We start from the raw sequence: 22,500 nt of genomic DNA, 5'->3' as shown, positions 1-22,500 counted from the left end.
AGATTTGTTTAAAAAGACATAATAACATAGTATTCATACTCATATATGATGAAAAATACAGTATGTAGTATGTTTCAACTCCACTGGGAGAGCAACACTGTCTGAGTATGAGCGTGAGCTCACTGAACATGCTTGCATAAAAGCTCTTTAAACTGTCCAACGGCTTAATCGATAACTGTTAGATAAATTAATTACAAGTTACGGTAATCAAAACATACAATAACTGATGTATCGCCGCTCCGTCCCCCTCCGCGTTGAAAACTAAATATCAATAACTTACAAGGAAATGTCGAACGTCAAAGACTGCGCCGCAAAGAGGCCACTCAGCAATTAATAAGAGCCGACGGCTAAGTGATGCTCTGCTACTGCGAGCGTCAGCAGAACGCTGCAGAGCGGCATCGATCATGTGACCTCACTCCTGATGGAGAGAGACACCACGCGGCTCACACACTGTGTTCTCGTAGAGACAAAACATGCGTTTCCTACTTCAGATGGGGTTTCCGTCCTCAAAAAGTAAAAGTATCAAACGGTTTTGGACACGAAACTATTCAGAACATCTCGACTCTTAAGAGATCTGAGTCCTGCTATGGAGGTAGATTTGTGTCTTTTTTTTTTTTAAGCAAATTTCTTGTTTGTAATTATCTCCAAATCTTTGCTCTCAATTAAAAAAATTGTGTCTAAAAAATAATTAAAAAAAAACACTGAAAAGAAAAACGCTCTCAAAACTAAAATTTACTAAAAAAAAAAAATGAAATAAAATAAAAAAATGAAATAAAAAATATCCAAAACTAAAATTTACTCAAAAAAATGAAATAAGAAAAAAAAAAAGAAATAAAAAATATCTCAAAAACATTTCCAAAAAAAATTGCTCTCAAAAAAAAAAAAAAAAAAAAAAAAAAACCGCTCTCAAAACTAAAATGTGCTCTGAAAAAAAAGGGCTTTTTTTTTTTTGGAAGCAAATTTTTTTTTTGAGAGGAAATTTTGGAATTGAGAGCAAAGATTTGGAGATTATTTACTTACTTATTTTCAACAATAGTGTTGACCTGGTCAGAGCCGTGTATATATATATATATATATATATATATATATATATATATATATATATATATATATATATATATATATATATATATATATCTCCGTACCTGGTCTGCTTTCTGGTGGAAGCTGGCCGACATCTCCAGCAGCGTGCTGCGCTCGTCCAGCGCTGCAGCGAAGGCTTTCCACTCCTGCTCCAGCTGACCAGAGATCTGCTGGATCTGCTGCGAGGCGTAGTGGCCCGACTCCAGCAGCCGGTTCCCCACGGACATGATGCGGTTGATGTTCACGTACACGTTCTGTGTCCGAGGCAAGAGGAAGGAAGGAAGGAAGGAAGGAAGGAAGGAAAGTGAGGATTAAAATGCTAAAATGAATGTCTTTTACTTCAATGACATACTGGATATAATGAGGCGCACCACTCAAAGTTCACTGTGTTCCAGTAGTTGTACGATCCCCAAATGAGCTCTAATAAACAAATATATCACTTTTATAACATATTTTTTTTAATCATAAATATGAATATTCAGCATGATCCAAGCAAGATTTCCCCAAAAATGTATTTTCGAGCGGTCGCCGACTTGTTCAAACTCCATCGGTTCAGGCCCTGACCAACGTCCCGCATGCTAATAAGACGCCTTTAAGGAAAGATTACGACCTAAATGATGAGAATCTGCACAGGAAATCACAATAAAATGAAGCCTAGCGGTGTTTTGAAGGATTTAAAGGCAAAAAAAACTGTGTCGTTCGATTAAAAAATGAAAAAAATCCTTTTTTTTAATGCTGGAAAATTTGATCAAAGATGCATGCTGGGACTTAACATTTGCATAAGCCTCCCTCTTTGCTGTATGACGTGTTTTTAAGTGGATATGTGAGACAGAGAAAGAAAAAACAACAACTCCGGCCGACTAACAGGGCGTCCATCTTGATAATAAACTGACGGAGCTGCCGTAGAGTCGACAGAGTTTACGTAAAATAACCCCCCCCCACACACACATACACTCACACACACACACTCGTGGGCATTAAAAAGTCATCCGCGCGGGAGGCATCCCCCGTGTGAATAATGAAAAGGAACTCATTTGCCTCTTATCGTTCAGTCTGTTTTAATACATGAGCTCCAAGCTGTTTGGTGTCGATAGGCACGGATCAGCAAACGCTAATTAACAACTGTGTTAACAGCCCGTTATTATTCTATTCAATTACTGCTCCTGGAGCCCGATGACGGCTCTGACTTTGTTTGTTTCAGTCACAGCGAGGAGGGGGACGCGAACCCAACACCGGCAACACACACATTATGAGTCCTCATCAGAAATGTGAGGGTCATTGGTGCGTCGTGGTGTTGGACCCGACGTGGCTCTGAGATGTTTCAGATGGTTTTGAAGAGCTGCTCTTTTACTTTTAGGAGTTGTTGCAGAACCTCGAAGAGAACACACACACACACACACACACACACACACACACACACACACACACACACACACACACACACACACACACACACACACACACACACACACACACACACACACACACACACACACACACACACACACATCCGTCCGAGTCACAACCAATAAGGCCTGAGGCCTGCAGCCATCTGCAGGACATTATGAGTCAGATTAGACAACAGGAGCTGGACTCCTGCAGCCCGCAGGCGAAGCTTTAATCCAACACCGATGCAGGAGAGAGGGAGAGGGAGGGAGGGGGGGAGAGAGAGAGAGAGAGAGAGAGAGAGAGAGGGTCTTTCTAACACAAACCTGATGAGAGGATATGAACAAGTGAACCAGAGAGAAAGAGAGAAAGAGAGAGAGAGAGAGAGAGAGAGAGAGAGAGAGAGAGAGAGAGAGAGAGAGAGAGAGAGAGAGGAGGGAGAGGGGGGGCAACACCTTTGACCCAGAGATCATTTCATCTAAAGAGGGATAGAGACTCAGACTGAAACAAGATCCCTCCGTTCCAGTCTCCTCTTTTTTTCCTCTCTCTCTCTCTCTCTCTCTCTCTCTCTCTCTCTCTCTCTCTCTCTCTCTCTCTCTCTCTCTCTCTCTCTCTCTCTCTCTCTCTCTCTCTCTCTCTCTCTCTCTCTCTCTCTCTCTCATACATACTGTCTGTCTGTCTGTCTGTCTGTTACATTTTTAACAATTCATGTTTTTAAGTAAAAAAATAAATATCAGAGTGATGCTTCGCACTGATATTTGTCTGATCTTTGATAAGAAAAAAAACAATCAGGAGAGAGGAGGAAGAATTCTGTCTTCTGATTGGCTTTTGAGCATTTGTGAAGTTTTCTTATGGAAACTAAAATAATGTATTTTATATATATATATATATATATATATATATATAAAATACATTATTTTATACATATATATATATAATAATACATTATGTTAGTATACTAAAATATATTTTAGTATATATGTATATATATATATATATATATATATATATATATATATATATATATATATACACACACACACACACATATATACATACTAAAATATATTTTAGTATATATATATATATACATATATACACACACATACATACATATACATAAACAGGAAACTCACACAGAAACAAAAAGTATGTCTACAGAGACACACACACACACACACACACACACACACACACACACACTTTGTATTTCCATTCAGACTCACAGGCAACAGGAAGGGGAAACGCTGCTTCCTGTGGAATAATGGGTGGAGGGCGCGGTGGTCACTGAGAGTACCCGACTGTGTGTGTGTGTGTGTGTGTGTGTGTGTGTGTGTGTGTGTGTGTGTGTGTGTGTTTCCAGTGCATTGTGATAACAAATATGTGTGTTTATAATGCTGTTCCATCTTTTTCCCGCTGCCGTTCTCTCCGTGTCTGTTTCAGTTTGCTGCGTTCAAGAGCCTCAAGTCACAACCACAAATACATACACAATGTCTCTCGGACGCGTTTTTTGGGGTCATTTCGGTTGCAATAGAGGAGACGGGGCTGAACGAGAAGCTATTGCAGACGGGGATTACACTGAATTGTGATCAAATAAAACGCGGCAATATAAAAAAGGGAATTAGAGCAGCGCATTATATGCTGAAGACCAACCAGGTCGGGGTCAGGTATTGATGACCTGTGCACATCTCCGGGTGGGACAGGGACAGGATGTGGGTCAATGTACGAGAACACGGACACGGCAGAGGGAGCGGAGTCGAGCCAAACAGCTGAATAACACGAGAGAGACTGCGTCGCCTCTGTGTGTGTGTGTGTCTGTGCTTGTGTGTTCTCACCATGCAGTTCATGGCGAAGTGGTTGTGTTGGGTCTGCAGCTCCACGGCGTGCTGGTGGTTCCCTCCGATCTCCGTGTAGCTGGTGAGGAAAAGCCCTTTGTTGTGCATGATCCAGTCGAACATCTACACGCCAACAAGAGGGAGAGAAGACGCAGATGGAGTCTCACGGGACGCTCTGCAAATGAAAAGGCTCTTTTTCATTTACTCAGAGCGGCTGCAGAATGAGAGACCGCCCGTTGTTTGGTGTTTGTAATTAACCGAAAGCTTTCATCACTGCACTGCCGGAGAGAAGGAAGTCACCTCTGAGCTTCTCTGTAATAAGTAGGAACAAAAGAACACACTCTCTCCGAGCGTGTGAGTGTGTGTGTGCACTTCATTCACGTGGCGGTGTGTTCCTCTCAGTGTGAGGAGAAGAAAAGGTGTGTTTAATTACAGCTCCGACGCAGAGCGAGGCCTCGGCCTCCAGCTCCGCTCGGCTCAAAGCGGTGACGTTACTCAGCAGCCGACACGCCGACCTCGCGCTCTCTGACACGCCGACGCCTTCACTTCCTCTCTGCTCAGATACTGCTTGCCTACGAGGTATAAAATAGGACTACAGGAGTTCATACAAATAAACTCAATACCAAAATGATCTGTCAAATAAAATAAATCCACACGTCCGAAGAGAAGAAATACAATTATGAGGGTATTGACCTTTGACCTTCTGTCACCACTGGCCACTGTTTTGGGTCTGAACCTCTTGTTCCCCGTCTTCAAGTGGTCGTATGAACCCCAAATGAGTTCTAATACTTCTGTTATTTTATATCTTTTTTTTTTCAGAATTAAAAAATAAATAAATTTACAACATATTTTATAACATCCAGCGTGATCATCAGCAAAAATCCGTCCTTGAGAAGGTCCCTACATTTTTCCAGCTCGATAGTTCAGATCCCACCAACATCCCACATACTGATAACACATATTTCTGGAAAGGTTTGGACCTAAAGAATCAGAATCCACAACAGAAATCCCTGCAAAACAAAGCTTTGACTTATTGGGAAGGTGTTTTAGTAAAAAAAAAAACGTCTCGTTCGGTTCAAAAATAGAAAGGTTACTTGTTATATGTAAAAAACATTGTTGGATTCTTGCGTACTGCGGCTTTAAATCTCCGGGAGCTTCTGCTGGTGCTCTACGACCCGGAAGCAGAAACATCCTTCAAGTCTACAAGCGAAAAAAAAGAAGACGCAACGGACGTTTTGTGACTCTACAGGTAGAAATATGAGTTTATAAGGACACGTGTTGCTTTGTTAGATTCACACAAAGCCTCACGGTGACGTGAGTTTGTATCCGATGAGCTTCTGTGCAGACTGAAATGCTCCAGAAAGGATTTGTGCATTTGCACATATAAAAACACACACGCACCAAGTAGCAAGGACATGAGGAGGCAGTGAGGTCTGGTTGCAACCTCCAGTAATGAGGAGCGTCCGTGTGGTCGCATTAAAAAGACGAAGCGGTGTGCAGTCCTCGTCTCTCTTTCTATATGACTCACATGACGGCTGCAGCAGATATCTACTCTCACGTTGAGCGCATCGTGTCTTCATTTGCACGAGGAGCCGATGGGAAAACAGGAAGCAAGCGGCGCTCTGACCTTCTCTGCGTCCTGCTCGAACAGACGCAGCTGGAAGCACTGGTCCAGCTTCAGCTTCCTCATGTGCCACAGCTGCTGCAGGTTCTGCCGCGTCCCGTGCAACTTGTCCAGCAGACCCGTCACTTTGGCCACGAGGTTGTGCGCGTCGGCGTGCACCTGGAAGCCGTGGTGATGGTCGTTGGACTCTCCGCTCGCTGCTCCGCCGCCTCCGCCGCCTCGGTTACCGTACCCGCTCTCGCCGCCGCTCCCGCCCCCGGCGGCGGTCTGCGCCTGCAGCCTCTGCAGCAGCCTGCGCCCCTGCGCGTCCAGCTCCTCCACCGACGCCTTCGTGGCCCTCTTCTTCAGCGAGGCGTGCTCTTCCATGAGCCGGCGGGCGCCCTCCAGGTCCCGCGGGAGGTCGCGTTGGGACAAGGTTTCCTGGAGCTCCTCGAGGCGCGACAGCGCCCGCGCAGAGTCGCTGGCGAAGGTCTCGAAAGACAAACGCACCTGCAAGGAAAGACAAAGAGGAACGGACGTTTTCTACAATATGGGAAGACTAACTTTGAACTGATTGAGCCTGAGTAAGAGACAAGTCTTGGAGGTAAAGTTCTGCCGTGATAAAGAGCTGTTTTCTTAATTTTTTGTGACTTTCAGAGAGCAGAAGAACAGAGCAGAAAGAGAAAGTATCCAAACCTCAATCCATTCATCGTGGTTGTACTCTAAGCTGCCCTCAAAGTCAGCCGTCAGCTGGGACGAGTCCACAATCTTGGATAAACCGTCTAAGGAGACCATCACTGTCTGGAAGTGGGCGGGTGGAAGTGGGACAAATGAAGTCAGATGTGACAAAAAACAATTACAGATGGTTAAGTACAGGCAAAAGGAAAAGGAGGATGAGGAGACAAAGAGAGAGTCATCGTCTTCGTTAACACTCCAAATCAACCCAACGCCAGCTTGTCAACATGTTTCCAACTGTTAAACCGAGGTTTTAGCGAAAGAATGTGCGGCGTCAGCGTCTCCACATGTCTCCTGTTTGGATAGGTGGTGTGACCAAAAAAACAAAAAAAACAGCATTCCAGACATTTTAAGCTTTGCTTTCATGTTATCGTTAATAAGATGGAAATACACGAGTGTAAACCTTCAGGGAAGTGAAAGCAAACACTGCAAAATAAATCAGATTGGGGTTCAGTGTAGATGTCGTCGTAACGCTGCGGCTTCTTCTTCTTTTTAAAGCTGCGAGCAGACTGAAGACACACGAGCGCCAGGAGGAGTTGTTGTTGTTGGAGGGGTGCACCGCCACACGCCGCCAGCAGGGGGCCGCGCAGGAAAAACATCATCTGGTGCGGCCGGATAACGAGAGGCAGTTGTGAAAACTCGAGGAGGACGATCTTGATCCCTCCTCCCCCGTCTAGAAGTTACCACCATCATCATCATCATCATCGTCTATGCTTGATCAAACCAAACAACAACAACAAGCGACGCGTCCGAACCCAACGCCCTGCTGTTGTTGGGATGTGATGCTTTGCCTTGTCCTATATATCCTGTTCCATACTAAGTGGGTCAGGACTAAATATACCGGCACCGGCCCACAGAGGACAGAACAGAGCCGCTGTCGCCGGGCGGATAAATTAAGAGCGACGTCTAAACTCACAATGCTCATCTTTCACAACACTTAGAACAATAGTCATGAGCTCTACTGTGTGTAGTATAATCACACACCTTCACAAACACCAGAGGCTCTGACATCCACGACAGCAGAGCCTTCACGTCGAAGGCTTTGAGCTTCACAAAGCCGCTCAGAAGTGCAGAAGTATTTAGAGCGTCACCAACCTCAAATTCAAACTTGGAGCTGCCGAAGTTGGTCCTCTGCTTCTGCCAGAAGTTGTCGGGCTTGATGATGAGGGCGACGTGGATGCACGACGGGAAAGACTCCTGGAGGATCTTCAGCAGCGGCTTGATGCTGTCCCACTTCGAACCACGCATGTCCACGATGACTGTGAAGCCATGCCGGGCCACCTCCTCGCTGCAGGAGGGAGACGGAAAAACAGGTCAGATCCCAGGATGAGAAGCACATTCACGTGTGTGTGTGTGTGTGTGTGTGTGTGTGTGTGTGTGTGTGTGAAGATGTGCAATGTTTTTGTGAGTTTTAAGAGGCTTAAAAACCATTAGGGGTCGCTCAGAGGGAGAGGATGAACCAGATGTGTTTGATTTGAGACGAATGAGCAGAAACAATGCCGACCTCTCGACTCACGACATGCCAGAAAAGACGATTTAAAAGCCACGAGACATGGAAATGTAAATGCAAAAAAAGTGGCAAAAATATTTTTAAAAAGGCAAAATCTGCAGAGCATCTAGGGGGGAAGGAGCGAAAAAGAAAAAAGTTAAAACATTCAAGCGTTGAAGTTTCCCCTGCAGCTCGCCGGGCGTCTCGCCGCTGCAGAAGTCCATAAAAGGTCGTTTCTCTGCGTTAACGGCTTTAATCTGAACGTGTCGAAGCTGAGAGACAGAAACAAACCCGCCGCTCTAACTCTCTCTGACCTCACGTCTGCAAACAGATAGGCGGCCGAACGGGGAGAGAAAGACGGAGAGAGAGAGAGGGAGAAGGAGGGAAAGAGAGAGAAGCAGATGTAAGAGAAGGAGGGGAAGACGCAAGAAATATTTAGAGAAAGAGAAGCTGACCTCCTCCAGAGTCGTGACACTCGTTCCTTCTGCGCCTCAGACTGATAAATGAGAACAGACGTGTGTTCCCCCCTTCCTCCTGTGAAGAGGCGCTAAGAGGAAAGTTAAGGCCCCTTAACTTTGCTCTTAACGTCATTTCTAAAGACGTGAGCCTCTCAGAGGAAGTCTGAATGCACAAACTGTGCTCCGAAACGCCACATCATGCTTTTAAGATATGGTTTTAATGCATTCTATTAGTATGAATAAGAGGAAGCAACACAGATTGAATTGATGGGATTTTTCTTTTTTGTTGTTGTTTTTATGCACAAATTGAAATACAAGACTTCTTTGCAGGGGTCATATCTGATGAATAGTTTGTTCTTGGACATTGATACAGAAGTGCAAACTATCTACAGTACTCAGACATTTGCATCATGAATACTGCTGAAAAATATACTCAGACATAGATTTTTTATTTTTTGCCTAGAAAGCCCTGCAGCCTTTAAACATTTGAAAAACATGCAAAAATCATTCCGCTTAAATTTTAAGTCCCAGCATGCCCCATTTAGACGTATAAAATATGTAATTTTTCCATTTTTGAACTGAACGACACAGTTTCTCAACTGAAACTCCTTCCTAACAGGACAAGACTTTGTTTTATTGTGATTTTTGTTGCAGATTCTGATTCTTTAGGTCCTAATCTTTCCATAAAGGTGTCTTATTGACGCTCCAGGAGGCTTTTTTGGGGGGAATCTGGTTCATATCATGCTGGATGTTCATAGTTACCATCAACATATCTTTTAAAAGTGATTTTTTTGCAGATATACATTTTTTTCCTAAGACTTTGCTGAACAAATACACACAATAAACACAAGTATTGGAATTAATTTGGGGTTCATACGACGACTCAAACAGGGAACAAGAGGTCTGGAGACAACGTTGTTCCACAGTCTTCAACGACAAATCTACCAAACTGTGTGAAAGAGACTGAAAGCGCTGGACACTGAGAAGCAGGAGGATCAGTAGAAGCAGAGCAGAGCTCCCTCTGAGATAATCACTGCTGACTCCAAACACAACAGCCTGCAGCCGAGAGGTGAACGTGGAGGAAAAGGCCTTTCAGAGCGCTGCGATGGAGCACAATGAAGAGACAAGCTGCAACCCAAGTTGTTTTAATCGGACCTGTCTCGCTCTAACGAGACATTATCCACGGCACAGTGAGAGTTAGTAAGAAAAAAAAGGAAGTTAAGAGGAAGGAAAAGGAGGAAAGGGGGTTGAATATTCAGAGAATCAAAAAAAACAAACACCCGAGCTCTTTGTCGCCTCAGGTTATGCTTCAGCCTTTTCCTAAATGAAAGCAAGGTGGCAAGTCTGACACAAAGACAGCCACGAGATGTGTGTGTGTGTGTGTGTGTGTGTGTGTGTGTGTGTGTGTGTGTGTCTGCAAAAAAAGGCCAAGAGGAGGACTCTGTTTCAAATTAACCCCGGATTCAAGAAAAGGGTCTCAAAAGTTAGTGCATGTGCAAACGAGCGCGCCTGTGTGTGTGTGTGTGTGTGTGTGTGTGTGTGTGTGTGTGTGTGTGTGTGTGTGTGTGTGTGTGTTCCCACCTGGGGATGGTAGCCAGGTAGGCGATGAGCCGGCGCAGGTCTTCGGGTCGTATTCTGTCGTGGTTGCTTCGTGCTGGAAAGGTGAGAACGGGCCCGCCGCGTCTGTCTCTGCCACCTTTTGGAGGAAGTGAAGCGATGAAAGCGTTTAGTAGCCGTGTGGACGGCGCTAGTGTACTGCAGCAATAAAGTCAATAAAAACAAGTTGAACTCTTTGTTTCTGTGTCACTAACAGAAAGGACGTCTTGTAACATTCGTGTGGTTTTGTTATTAACAGTATGACTGAAGTGAACAGCGTAAGTGGACGCTTACCAGCGTGTTCTGGCTTTAGAAACTGTTCGTCAATCAATTTTGTTGTTTTTGTTGCATGTTTTTTTTAGCCAGCCTTCAGCTACATATATCTGGTTTCTTGTTTTAAGATGATATGCTTTTATTTTGAAGGCGGCTCGCAAAGGAAGTTGCGGTTTAATGTCGAAACGCTACGGTAAATAACGGCAATTTTTAGAGAAATACATTGTATTCGCACTCCCATGAAGAGGCACAAGGTTAGTTCAAGTTTGAATAAATGTTATGATTGTAATAACTGTGTATGTTTTAAGGTAATTAGCGTAAATGTCTGTATGCCAACGGCTCTGTGTGTGTATGCTAACGGCTTTGTGTGTCTATGCTAACGGATGTGTGTCTATGCTAACGGCTTTGGGTGTCTATGCTAACGGCTCTGTGTGTCTATGCTAACGGCTCTGTGTCTGTATGCTAACGGCTCTGTGTCTGTATGCTAGCGGCTCTGTGTCTGTATGCTAGCGGCTCTGTGTCTGTATGCTAGCGGCTCTGTGTCTGTATGCTAACGGCTCTGTGTCTGTATGCTAACGGCTCTGTGTCTGTATGCTAGCGGCTCTGTGTCTGTATGCTAGCGGCTCTGTGTCTGTATGCTAGCGAGGGGTAAGTTAACTTAATGATAGTTTTTTTGTGCCTTTGTTGCTCTTTTACGTTAGTTTTGGAATTCAACAAAACATTTGAAGTCATGAGTCCAGTGCAGGATCATCTTTCAGAGGAATACATGAAGATTTAACTTGTTTATGCTGAAACAGAACGCAGTTGTTTGATTGGCTGACTCAACAGGGAGCGTATTCTTTGACAGTGAACTCTCTGCTTGTGTTTAAATGATCCGGTGACTTCACTTCACGCGTTCATGTACTAACACACTAACGCGCTAACGCGACAACCAAGACGAGCAGACATATCTGACCTGAGAGGAAGGCGACCTTCTCCTTGAGGATAGGAAGCACATCGATGGCCTTCATGTCCTCATTGCGATGAAACCCTGGAACACAGAAGGACGGAGACGTGAGCGAGGAGGATAAATAGCTTAAAAAGGTGAAGATGTTATACTGTAAGCATGGACGACATACACCGTGGACAATAACATCAGCTGTATTTCATGAAAAGCGCCACTCAATTGCTTGTTTTAACCATTGGTCTTGCCATAAAAAACACACAAAAAATACTATTCTGGATCATTTAAATGCAGCAAATGGAACCAAAACACTGTAAACGCACAATCATCCATAGCTGGAAGCCATAATGCGGCTTTTACTCGAAAGAAAAGCCACATCCACCACGATATGGACAGCTTTGATCCACAGAATATGAATGCATGCGAGTGAGGAGGTGTGTGTGTGTGTGTGTGTGTGTGTGTGTGTGTGCGTGTGTGTGCGTCTGCAGATGCAGTAAGCTGGTGATGTCATCAGATATGGCTCATTCTGGCTGTGAGTCATCTCCCTCACATTTACACCCATTCACACATACACACACATACGCACACACACTTCATTACATAAGCACACGGGCAGCATAAGGAAATATGTATTTGAAGCGGCGCGCTGACGGCAAATCATCATCATAAAGAACGCCGTCGGGGGAATAAAACATGAAAATATAAGAGACGTGTTTGTGCTTTTGGTAAACAAAAGGCGTCAAAGAGGAAGACGAGAGAGCGGAGAGGAAGAACTGCACACGAACACCCTGCTGCTCTGACAGTTATGATATAAACGTTTATTAATCACACGACTACAAATGGAAACGAGCTGATTAGATAGCGGCTAGACCGAGAGCTTCCTCACACTCTCAGACACACACACACACACACACACACACACACACACACACACACACACACACACACACACCGAATGTCATGATTCTAAATTATTATTATTTTGACTACATTAAAGACATGATCACGAACAGAAACCCGTACATATCCATACCCAGATGTATAGATAGATCGATAGGTTATGTTTTAATAGATAGATACATTTATAGATACATCCATTTATAGATATATGGATACATTTACAGATAGATACATTTATAGATACATACATTTAGAGATAGATGGATACATTTAGAGATAGATAGATACATTTACAGATAGATACATGGATAGATGGGGAGATAGATAGATAGATAGATAGATAGATAGATAGATAGATAGATAGATAGATAGATAGATAGATAGATAGATAGATAGATAGATAGATAGATAGACAGACAGACAGACAGACAGACAGATCAGGGCACAAAGTGAAAGGTCAGAAACACTGACGCTCAGGCAGCTAATGATTCAAGTCTGACAGCGAAGAGAAGAATATTGTGACGGACTAAACTGCAGCGAGCCGGAGGAGACTGCAGAGACGACGACACAACTCCTACAGGTTTTTTAAATGGCTTCTGTAATATCAATTTCATCCACGGCGTGAGGGTGGGAGGAGGAAGCGGTCAGGATGACTGCACACACACTCACAGGGGGGAAGTGGCCGGACTCCACCGGACTCCACCGGACTCCACCGGGCTCAAGGATAATGTCTCACCAGCTGAGAGCAGATGGGACTGAAGCGGCAATAATGGCCTTGTTCTCTTTGCACGGATGGAGAGAGAAGTGAGGAGAGAGAGGGAAGAGAGAGGGAGGGAGGAGACTGAAGGGTTTTATGATCTCCTCTGTTTCTGTTTCTTTACAACCTGCCGCACCTGTTTCTCATCCAAACCCTCCAGCCTCTCACACACAGAGAACAAGGGGAGAGGCCCGAGCCCAGCAACACTGGAGATGATGTTAAAAACAGAGACATCGGCTTTTGAAGAGTGTTTTCACTCTGTGTGTGTGTGTGTGTGTGTGTGTGTGTGTGTGTGTGTGTGTGTGTGTGTGTGTGTGTGTGTGTGTGTGTGTGTGTGTGTGTAAAGAAACAATACTCCCCCTGCACTTTGTGTGTTGGCACATGCACACGTGTGTTCCCCCGGTGAAGCGTGTGCCCGGACACATTCCTCACCGTGGTGGTTTATGTAAGATACGCCGCTGGCACCGGCCCAACACTGCCCTCTATTAAAACGCTGCAGCGCTGCCCAAACTGCAGCTCGACACCACCTCGGTTGTGTTACCGGCAGCAGACCCAGAGGACAGTCACACAGCAGCAGCGGCAACACGGGCTGGGTAGCACTGTGTAGCAGGCTAGGTAGCACTGTGTAGCAGGCTAGGTAGCACTGTGTAGCAGGCTAGGTAGCACCATGTAGCAGGCTAGGTAGCACCATGTAGCAGGCTAGGTAGCACTGTGTAGCAGGCTAGGTAGCACTGTGTAGCAGGCTAGGTAGCACCGTGTAGCAGGCTAGGTAGCACTGTGTAGCAGGCTAGGTAGCACCGTGTAGCAGGCTAGGTAGCACCGTGTAGCAGGCTAGGTAGCACCGTGTAGCCGCTAAGTGTAGCTGTGAATGAACAGAGAGAGGGTTTTCAAGGGTTTTCAAGGTTTTTTTGTGCACAATTAGCAAACACAATGCATCATTAGCAGTTAGTTGTTGGAAATGGGCCTCTATTAAATATCTACATCGGTGCGATGTAGATATTTAATTAAAAAACAGACGTTTGAACCTAGAATAGTCTTTTAGCACGTTAACAATGTATATAGTATGGAAGCCCATTTTTGCCACACAAAAATAATAATAAAATTGGGCGCAAAAAATATATATATATATATATATATATATATATATATATATTAGGACAAAAAAAATGACAATAAAAAATATATATATATTTTTTCCCGTGATGAAAATAAAAAAAAACATCAAAGCAATACGTTATTTCATCACTTTGGTTTTCCAATATTTTTTTTTGTTTTTCTTTGCCTTTTTTTAAGTCAACAAAAAAAAGGCAAAAAAAAAAAAAAAAGTCGAAGTTTTTTTTTTATTGCCCTATTTTTTTGGGAGGGGGGGGGGTCGTAATTTTTTTTCTCTTTTTTTTGGTCCTAATTTTATTTATTTTTTATTTTTTGTGTAGTGGAAATGGGCTTTCATAATATAATGTATTTATGATTAATTCAATGTTATCTTCATTGATAAAAACTGCTTTTCTTTGAAAAATAAGGACATTTCTAAGTGACCCCATCTTTTAAACGCTAGTGTCTGTTGCCGGCAGACAAGTTGCACATCTTAACGCTGGGAAACTCAACTTTGTAGATTAGGTTGGTTCATTTCACATAAAGGAGAGGAGTCGGTGAAGAGTAAGTTGTTCCCCGTGGCATGATGGCACATCATGTCAACACTGCCGAAAGAACAACAACAACAACAACAACCTACAAGAGCCTTTCCTAATTTTCATGGTGTTCATATGCAGCAATAGAGCTCACGCTATCCTCCAGAGATATAGCATTATTAGCCTGTAGTCTGTGATTCACAACATCCCATCATCGCCTCTCACGCCACACAGACACACACAAACACACACACGGGCGCACGCGACAATCTCCTCTCTTCACTAGGCGCAAACCCCTCATTTGCGAGTCTGCCGAGCATGAAATAAAGCTTTTCAATCACAGACTGCTTGTTCATAACGCACTCGTAATGAGAGCAATCCATTTCGCTGGCAGACTGCCGGACGAGGCAAAACGCATCGCCGGTTTTTTTACAGTGTGCTTTTTTGCAATAATACATATTTGTTTCCCATTGCTCACTGAAACATCCGACCTCGCGTGTCTACGTAGTGACAGGAATTACAAGCTGATCACTGCACACTCGACAGGTCGTGGATCATTTAGACACCAACGCCGGAGTGCTGGATGACGTTCTGTCATTGTGACACGCGTGCTCACACGCATGAGCACTGACGCTCTCTCGCTCTGCATATTTAGTAATGTAGACATCTTATGAATGCATTAATCAGAGGGACAATCGTAGTGTGTCAGGTGGAGTCTGTTCACGCTCGGGTTGGCTCGACGCAACACATAATGCATGATGTATTGGACGACGGTGCTCTTGTTTGTGAGCTCCATGAACCCGTTAATCTTCCGCTCAGCCAGGTGGGAGGGGGGCATAGCGAGGTATTCCAGATGTCTCGCTCCCCAGAGACGTTTTCCTGCTCTTCCTGGGAGACCCACAGGTGTTCCCCAACCAGAAGACATATATAATCTCCCCAGAGTGGTCTGGTTCTACCTCCATGGCTTAGCATTGGACATGCCCAGCAAACCTTTTCCAGGGGGCGTCCAGGTGGATCAGATGTCTGAACCACCTCAGATGGCACTTTTTTGGCACAAATGAGCAGTGTCTCTACTCTATTTTGGCTGCTTGCACCCACAATCTCATCCTTTCAGTCAGCACCCAAAGCCCATTGGGGTCTGAAGATAGATGGACTGCTATATTGCCCGGTACAAACCCTGCAGCAATGCTGGTGGACGGATGTACAGCTACACTTTACCCCAAGATACTTGCACTGGCTCGCTTTGGGGCAGCGACCTAGCAGACTCAGGGGTAGTAACTCTCATCTCGGCTGCAAACCGCCCCGTTGCGTGCTGAAGGTCACAAAATCTACTGAAGCCAATAGAATCACATCATCTGCAAAGAGCAGACCCGCAAGTCTGAGGTCCCTAAAGGGTTCACTCTCCTCCCCACGGCCGCTTCCTGTGCAGGAAAACACAACCAGTGACATGCGACAACCCCGGAGAAGGACGAACACCCTTGCTTGTGAGCGATGCATCTAAAAGAGAAAGAGTGGAACTATTTGTTAAATTGGTAATTTGCGTTGCCACTACTTGTAGAACGATTGCCCCTCTTATTGTAGATCTTTTCCATGCAATAACTATACAACAACAGTGTCCAAAACAGTGGAATGCTGCAAGACGAGGGCATACATGTCATGTTTTGTCTTGATAAGGGAAACTGGGAAAACTTAGGGACCAGAGGCATATGGACCCACAAAACTGCCGACATTAGCATCATTCATAATTTATAGTTTAGATGCAAATTAAAGTTACAGTCTGTCCAATTTTGTACTGATGCAAACTGTCTGCTCAGTGATGACGTTTGATACTCGTTGAAATGGGGTTATTTCAGACGACAGCTTAAAAAGGTATCAAGTACCAAAACCCAGCCCGACTCTACAGAGGACTTTCTTTCTCCAATGTCACTGAGAACATATTTCACATGCAGCTCGAGCGGTGAGTGTAGTTTCACTCCTGTTGCTCAGTGAGAATTCAGAAAGAAAACAGACAGCGAGCAAGAGCCATCCTTAAACTCACATCGCTGCGTGTCGGCGGCAGTTCAACTGGACAACGCGGAGACAGAAAGTGTGCCAATCCGTTTCCTTTTTGCTCCATTAGGTCCAGGCTGAAACCGCTCACATGCTGATTTCAACACACTTAGTACAGAACAGATTGTGACTTTGCCTTTAACCAACTCTTCAGACCGCGGGGTGAAAACATCCGGCATCCTTAAGAACCCACACTGGTGTACAGACTCGCTTCTACAGGGCCTTGATGAGATATAATGGATCAGAATGGGGGAAAGTTTACAAAACTCCAACCGAAATAACATGCGCAAGGGATAAACACAACCAATGTAAGTATCCTAACCCTAATCCACGACCCTAAAGTTAACACAACTGCACGTTGCTGTCGTCTGAGCAGACGGCCTCGGTGCATTGGGCCAATCCCTTTGCTTCCAATCCTTCAGACCACAGGCTAGACTGCACAGCCTGGCACGCCGCACGATGCCAATCCTCTGGCTCATAACCTCGTAACCTCAAACCCAGAGCAATTACAAGCCAGGCTGTATGTGTAGTAAAGCAGAGCAGACACAGAACTGAGACATTATACTGCAGAAAGACTACAGCGCTGTGGCTCGGGATCCACAGAAGATTCAGAGCAGTCGTCCCCGTATGAATATATGAAATGTGTTTTATAGCCATGATGTGCACCCAGCTCTTGATCACTCACCCAATCTGTCACTGCACGGATTCAACAAACGGATGCTTGTTATTAATCACAGCTGTATAAATGTAGGCCCTTTGTCCGCCGTATGAGAAGATTTACGGCGCATATGAACGTGATGGATTTCAGATGGCTCCTTCATACTTCAGTTCTGGGTCAGAGCCCGGTATGTGAACCTCACTACGAGTCGGAGGGAAAAGAGACAACTGGGAGGTATGGTATTGGTCCCGCTGCTCGGGCTGGTTTGGCTCAGTTTGGACTTGGACTGGCTTCGAATGTGTGTGTGTGTGTGTGTGTGTGTGTGTGTGTGTAGGGAGGGGCTTTTGGGAACAGCGCAGAAACAGAGGATGTGTGAAAGTGGATCGCTTTAGTCATTACTGTGCTCCAGTTAGCGAGTGTGTGCATGCCTACGCAATGTGTGAGTCTGAGTGTGTGTATTTGTTGTGACCTCGTTGGTCACAACAAATACGCTCATTCCTTGAGGCTGAATCCAAGATGGCTGCCGCTGTGCTTCTGTGATCCTGCGGTTGGCAACTCTATCTAACAATCTCAGTACTAGACCCAACTAAGAAATCTACAAACAACCTTTTTTCTAGCAGAACTGTGGACATGTTGCTGTCTGGTGGATGTTTCTGGCTTCATTCTGCTGATGTTTGGGCTGTGAACCCTCAGGACGACGCCCAAAGCTCCTCACAACGCCACTGAGGGACATGTCACCGCGGCTGAAATGCTCAAAAAGACTTGTGTTTCACTGAGTATCAGACTGAAACCCGTTGGCTCTAAGAACACGGGGTGCGTCACTTCATCAGCTTTATTTGCCGTAACAGAACCAGAAAGTAGGACGCATGCCACTCGAGATCCTCCAGGGGATTCACTCCAGCTCAACGTTAACATCACGCGCTGAGGAAAGTAACGTCGTGTTGTCTTCCAGGACGGCTCCAGCCCACATGGACGGGCCGGCGGGTCGTCAGCTCGGCGTCTGCGTGCAGCGACACACACACACACACACACACACACACACACACACACACACACACACACACAACACGTCTGCTTTTCTGGGTTTTCAGGGGTCACCTGGGAGTTTGAAACGGAGCCGATATCATCTCTTTGAGTCAAACATGGAATACTGAGCAGTCTGGAGCTGCTGACTTTCACAGTTTATTGTTGATCTAAGATTGGAATTATTCGGCTGCCCCCCCCCCCTCCTCCTCCCCGAGGGACTCAAACCGAACAATTCAGCCTGGAGCTCGGCAACGATAACACATTTTATTCTGCAAAACGCATCGACCCTCATCCTGCATCTTCCATGTGGAGGAGGTGTTTACTACATATTTGCATCGCACCTTGGGGTGAAGGTACGTCCTGCTGTCCACATGATGCTCCGTCACCAGCAGGACGCCTTGTCACATCCCCGGACAACCCACGACGAGAGCAACAGCAACCGGGTTGCTGCCTCGGTGCAACCGGGTGACACGATAAACAACTTCCATCTCTTGTTCTGCCTCCCTGCTCCAGCTCTCGGTCGCTCTCTCTTGCACCGTGCATCCTTTCCATGTGTTTACTTTCCTATCTGTCACACACACACACACACACACACACACACACACACACACACACACAGATACCTCTCTCCTCCACTTCCCGGCGCTGTGACCTTCAGCGGGAGCTGGCAGGAGGCCCGGGGGTCTGCGGTGAGCTCAACTTTCATGGGGTTTCTCATATTGTTGTTACAGTGTGGCTTACAGTAAAAAATAACACTCTGCTCCTGCCGCCGCCCTCTCGACCTGGATATGACCCCCGAGCGAAGCGGCGGCAAGGAAAAGAAGAAGTATGAATAAGTCATAACAATCGGCAAAGAGGAGGAAACACAATCGGATCTCACGGAGGAGATCTGGCGCTCGATGCGCGACGGCGCCTTCAGAGAAAACAACGCCGCCCCGCCACTAACTTACTGTTTTTATATGTTTATTCCTGCAATTTGTGGAACATAAACAGCAAAATATGAACTACTGCTACACCAGCGTCACTCAGGATGCTTTTTAAGACCATAAGGGCAATTAATAATAACTCATAATGTAATTTATGAGGGGTTTATATTCAATGATTCAGCTCATTTCTGCCAATATTTCCACACAAATAATCTAATTGTAACTCTTCACCACTCCATGATGTCACTAAATATTGAATTATTGAGCATAACAGAACAAAATCTTAGTGATGACTGAAAGTAACACATCTTCACCTTCATTCATACGTCATACAGTGCAGAGAACAGAAAGCTCTGTAAATCATATCTACACTAAAAAAGAAGGAGCAATATTTTAGAAATGCAAAATGAGTGTCAAAATACCATTTTATGCTAAATGTTGTCCTGCAGCCGAGGTGAACGTAAACATCATAGAGCTCATAGCGAATAAAACATTTTTTATTGCTATAAAATACTGCGAAAATCACAAGAAAATGGGAATAATATGAGCATTCCCTCTAATATAGCCAATCATATTTGCAGTTGCAGTAACAACAGTGCAGATGGAGACACACAAGGCATCTGTATTTGTGTGTGTGTGTGTGTGTGTGTGTGTGTGTGTTTCATTTGTTCAGGTTGTAACAAACCTCGACAGAATGAAAGTGTTCTGCGTTCTTGTTATCGAGCTGCAGCTGTTTCTCGCGTTCACACCTCAGTGAGCCAGAATAACGGCCTCACCTCGTCCATCTTTTACAAATCTCCTCTCTCTCTCCTTCTCTCCCTCTCCCTCTCTTTCTCTCTCCCTCTCTCCCTCTCTTTTCCTTGTTCCTGGTCTCATGTGATGTCTGTCTGTGCCTCCCTGTTGACTCCTGACATACTTAGCGTCCCCCTCGGCCTCGCTCCTGGCAACCCTCCGTGGCGCTCGCCAGTACTTAACGCTCTGCTTTAATTAGAGGTTCGTGTCGACGCGCTGCAACTCGGCTTCTGAGGCAAAGCTACACAAACAGTCGCTTCTGACACGAGCCGAGTGCGTCTGCGTCAGAAAGCGACGTCTCTTCCACTGGAAGCGTTTCTCTCGTCATTATCGAACTTCCAGGGACGTCATCCTGGGACGTCCAGGACGTTTTTTAGAGTGTTTTTTTTTTTTTTAAATTTTTTTTTTTTTTTTAGGGCTTTTTTTTTTTTGAGAGCGTTTTTTTTGAGTTTTTTTTTTTGACGTCAAAAAAGAAAAAGCTCTATATAAAAAAAAAAAAATAAAAAAAAAAAGCTAAAAAAAACAACCTAAAAAAAAAACACTCTAAAAAAAAAAAACGCTCTAAAAAAAAAAAAAACGCTCTCAAAAATAAAAACGGTCTCAAAACAAAAAAAAAAAAAAATCGCTCGAAAAAAAAAAAACGCTCTTAAAAAAAAAAAAAAAAAATAAAAAAACGCTCTTTAAAAAAAAAAAAAAAAAAAAAAAAAAAAAATTTACTCTAAAAAAAAACAAAAAACGCTCTCTCTCTCGTCGTGGGCGGGGCTTGCGCTGCTGAATGAGGCAGTTTGAGGAGTTTCTATTGGTGGACTCCACTTGGCTTTTTTTTTTGGAAAGCGCAGTTTTTTTTGAGTGTTTTCTATTTTTTTGGAGTGCAAAGCTTTGAGCTTTGCAGATAATTTACTAACAAACAAGAAATTTTCTGCCGTGATAAAGACACAAACCTACCTCCATACACAGAAACAACATCCACGATGGAGGATACTCTACCTGAGAGTCTGATCAGGGTTTCTCCGGCCTGGGCGTACTGCCAGCTGTGGTTATCCAGCACCGCCATGGGAGAACCAGAACCAGCATCGAACCCTCGCTATCCGTCTCGGGCCTCCGAGCAGTTTCCCCACCAGCGCGTCCAGCGCTCCTCACCGCACCGCTGAAGAACAGTCCGGGGCGAAGAGCCCTCTGAACAACGGCGTGCCCGACATGAGCCGCCGCCCACTGAGCCACCAAGAGCCAAAAGGCGCCGCCGGCTCCTTTCTGCCTTCAGCAACGGGCTTCTCTTTGTCCCCGACCCCGCCCCAAAACAAGATTTAGGAACAAGTGCTGCTTTGCATTTAACAGTTTGTCCCTTGTGCGCCTGTGTAGCTGCTGGGAAACAAGTTAAAACAACCACACAGTGTTACTGCTGGCTGTGGATAAAATGGTCTATCCATCTGTAAATCTATCTATACATCTATCTAGATCTCGATCTGTATAAAAAATACTGAACTAATATCTAATAATACACGTGTTAAAGCAGGCACACACTACTAACAAGCGTATTAATTTATAATCATGTATTAAGCTTTTTGAAGCTTTACGCTGACTTGACGTCAAACTTCATCCGTGCATAACTTCATTAAAGCCACATTATCTTAGTGTTTAGCCCTTTTGTGAGTTTATGGCTAAATGAGATTAAAATACTCCACTTTCATGAACTTAAACTTGACACAAAGAGCTCATTCTCTGTTTACTACGAGAGGAAAATGAAGCTTCTTTGTTGTCTCTCACAGAAAAGCTCTGATAAGCTTTTAAAAGTGTGTTTACACGACACGCAGCTCGAAGGCAAGGCCCCAAAAAGTCCTGATCCAGCATCTGAAACCTCCATTCATTATGCAGCAGCACTCAGGCCGAACTCAAGCCTAACAGCACCGCTTGTGAACGTCCAAAACAACATTAACATCCACTTTCCTTCCCTCCACGGCACCTTTCAGGAGCCGCCGACCCGCTTCCTGGCCACGCCAGACTCGCCATGTTGTGTGTCCCAGATAGCAACCCAGACACGAACGAAAGCGGCAACAACGAAAGCTAACGGCGCTACGTTGGCGCTACGCTCACGTCCGGTCTCTGGGAGGTGGAAGCTGGGTCCGTGTGTGCAAAACGAGCCGCTGTCACGTGTCTGCATGACGCCGCTGGAACCAATAACTTGAGGAAAGAGGCATGGATCAGGGGGGTGGAGGGAGTCAGCTGTGACAGGGACACACACACACACACACACACACACACACACACACACACACACAAGTGAGTGTATTGTAGGTCAGGTCTTTGCAGATGGAGATGCTTTTTTTGGTTTTTGTTTTGCAATGGCACGACATATCTGTGTATAA

The 22,500-nt window shown here is 44.9% G+C and overlaps 1 protein-coding gene across 4 annotated transcripts in view; it reads right to left on the bottom strand.

Annotated features, from left to right (window-relative positions):
* The window catches only part of triob (trio Rho guanine nucleotide exchange factor b), an 87,243-nt gene that overhangs the window by 46,403 nt on the left and 18,340 nt on the right, over window positions 1–22,500 (bottom strand). For 3 of the 4 annotated variants that reach the window (XM_068596372.1, XM_068596374.1, XM_068596373.1), the window contains exons 3-9: window positions 11,414–11,488; window positions 10,171–10,285; window positions 7,738–7,930; window positions 6,604–6,708; window positions 5,932–6,417; window positions 4,305–4,427; window positions 1,146–1,337 (exon numbers count right to left, since the gene is read on the bottom strand). In XM_068596372.1, the coding sequence (XP_068452473.1) occupies window positions 1,146–1,337; window positions 4,305–4,427; window positions 5,932–6,417; window positions 6,604–6,708; window positions 7,738–7,930; window positions 10,171–10,285; window positions 11,414–11,488 (1,289 nt within the window). Of the gene's footprint in view, window positions 1–1,145; window positions 1,338–4,304; window positions 4,428–5,931; window positions 6,418–6,603; window positions 6,709–7,737; window positions 7,931–10,170; window positions 10,286–11,413; window positions 11,489–21,124; window positions 21,198–22,500 lie in introns of those variants that run through there. The other variant, XM_068596375.1, reaches the window with a different exon arrangement.

Source organism: Clinocottus analis, unplaced genomic scaffold (assembly GCF_023055335.1).
Source record: "Clinocottus analis isolate CAN_PGR_092001 unplaced genomic scaffold, fCliAna1.0.p SCAF_36, whole genome shotgun sequence".
Classification (NCBI taxonomy): domain Eukaryota; kingdom Metazoa; phylum Chordata; class Actinopteri; order Perciformes; family Cottidae; genus Clinocottus; species Clinocottus analis.
Note: the sequence above shows the minus strand (reverse complement) of the source record. Positions and strands in the feature narration are given on the sequence as shown.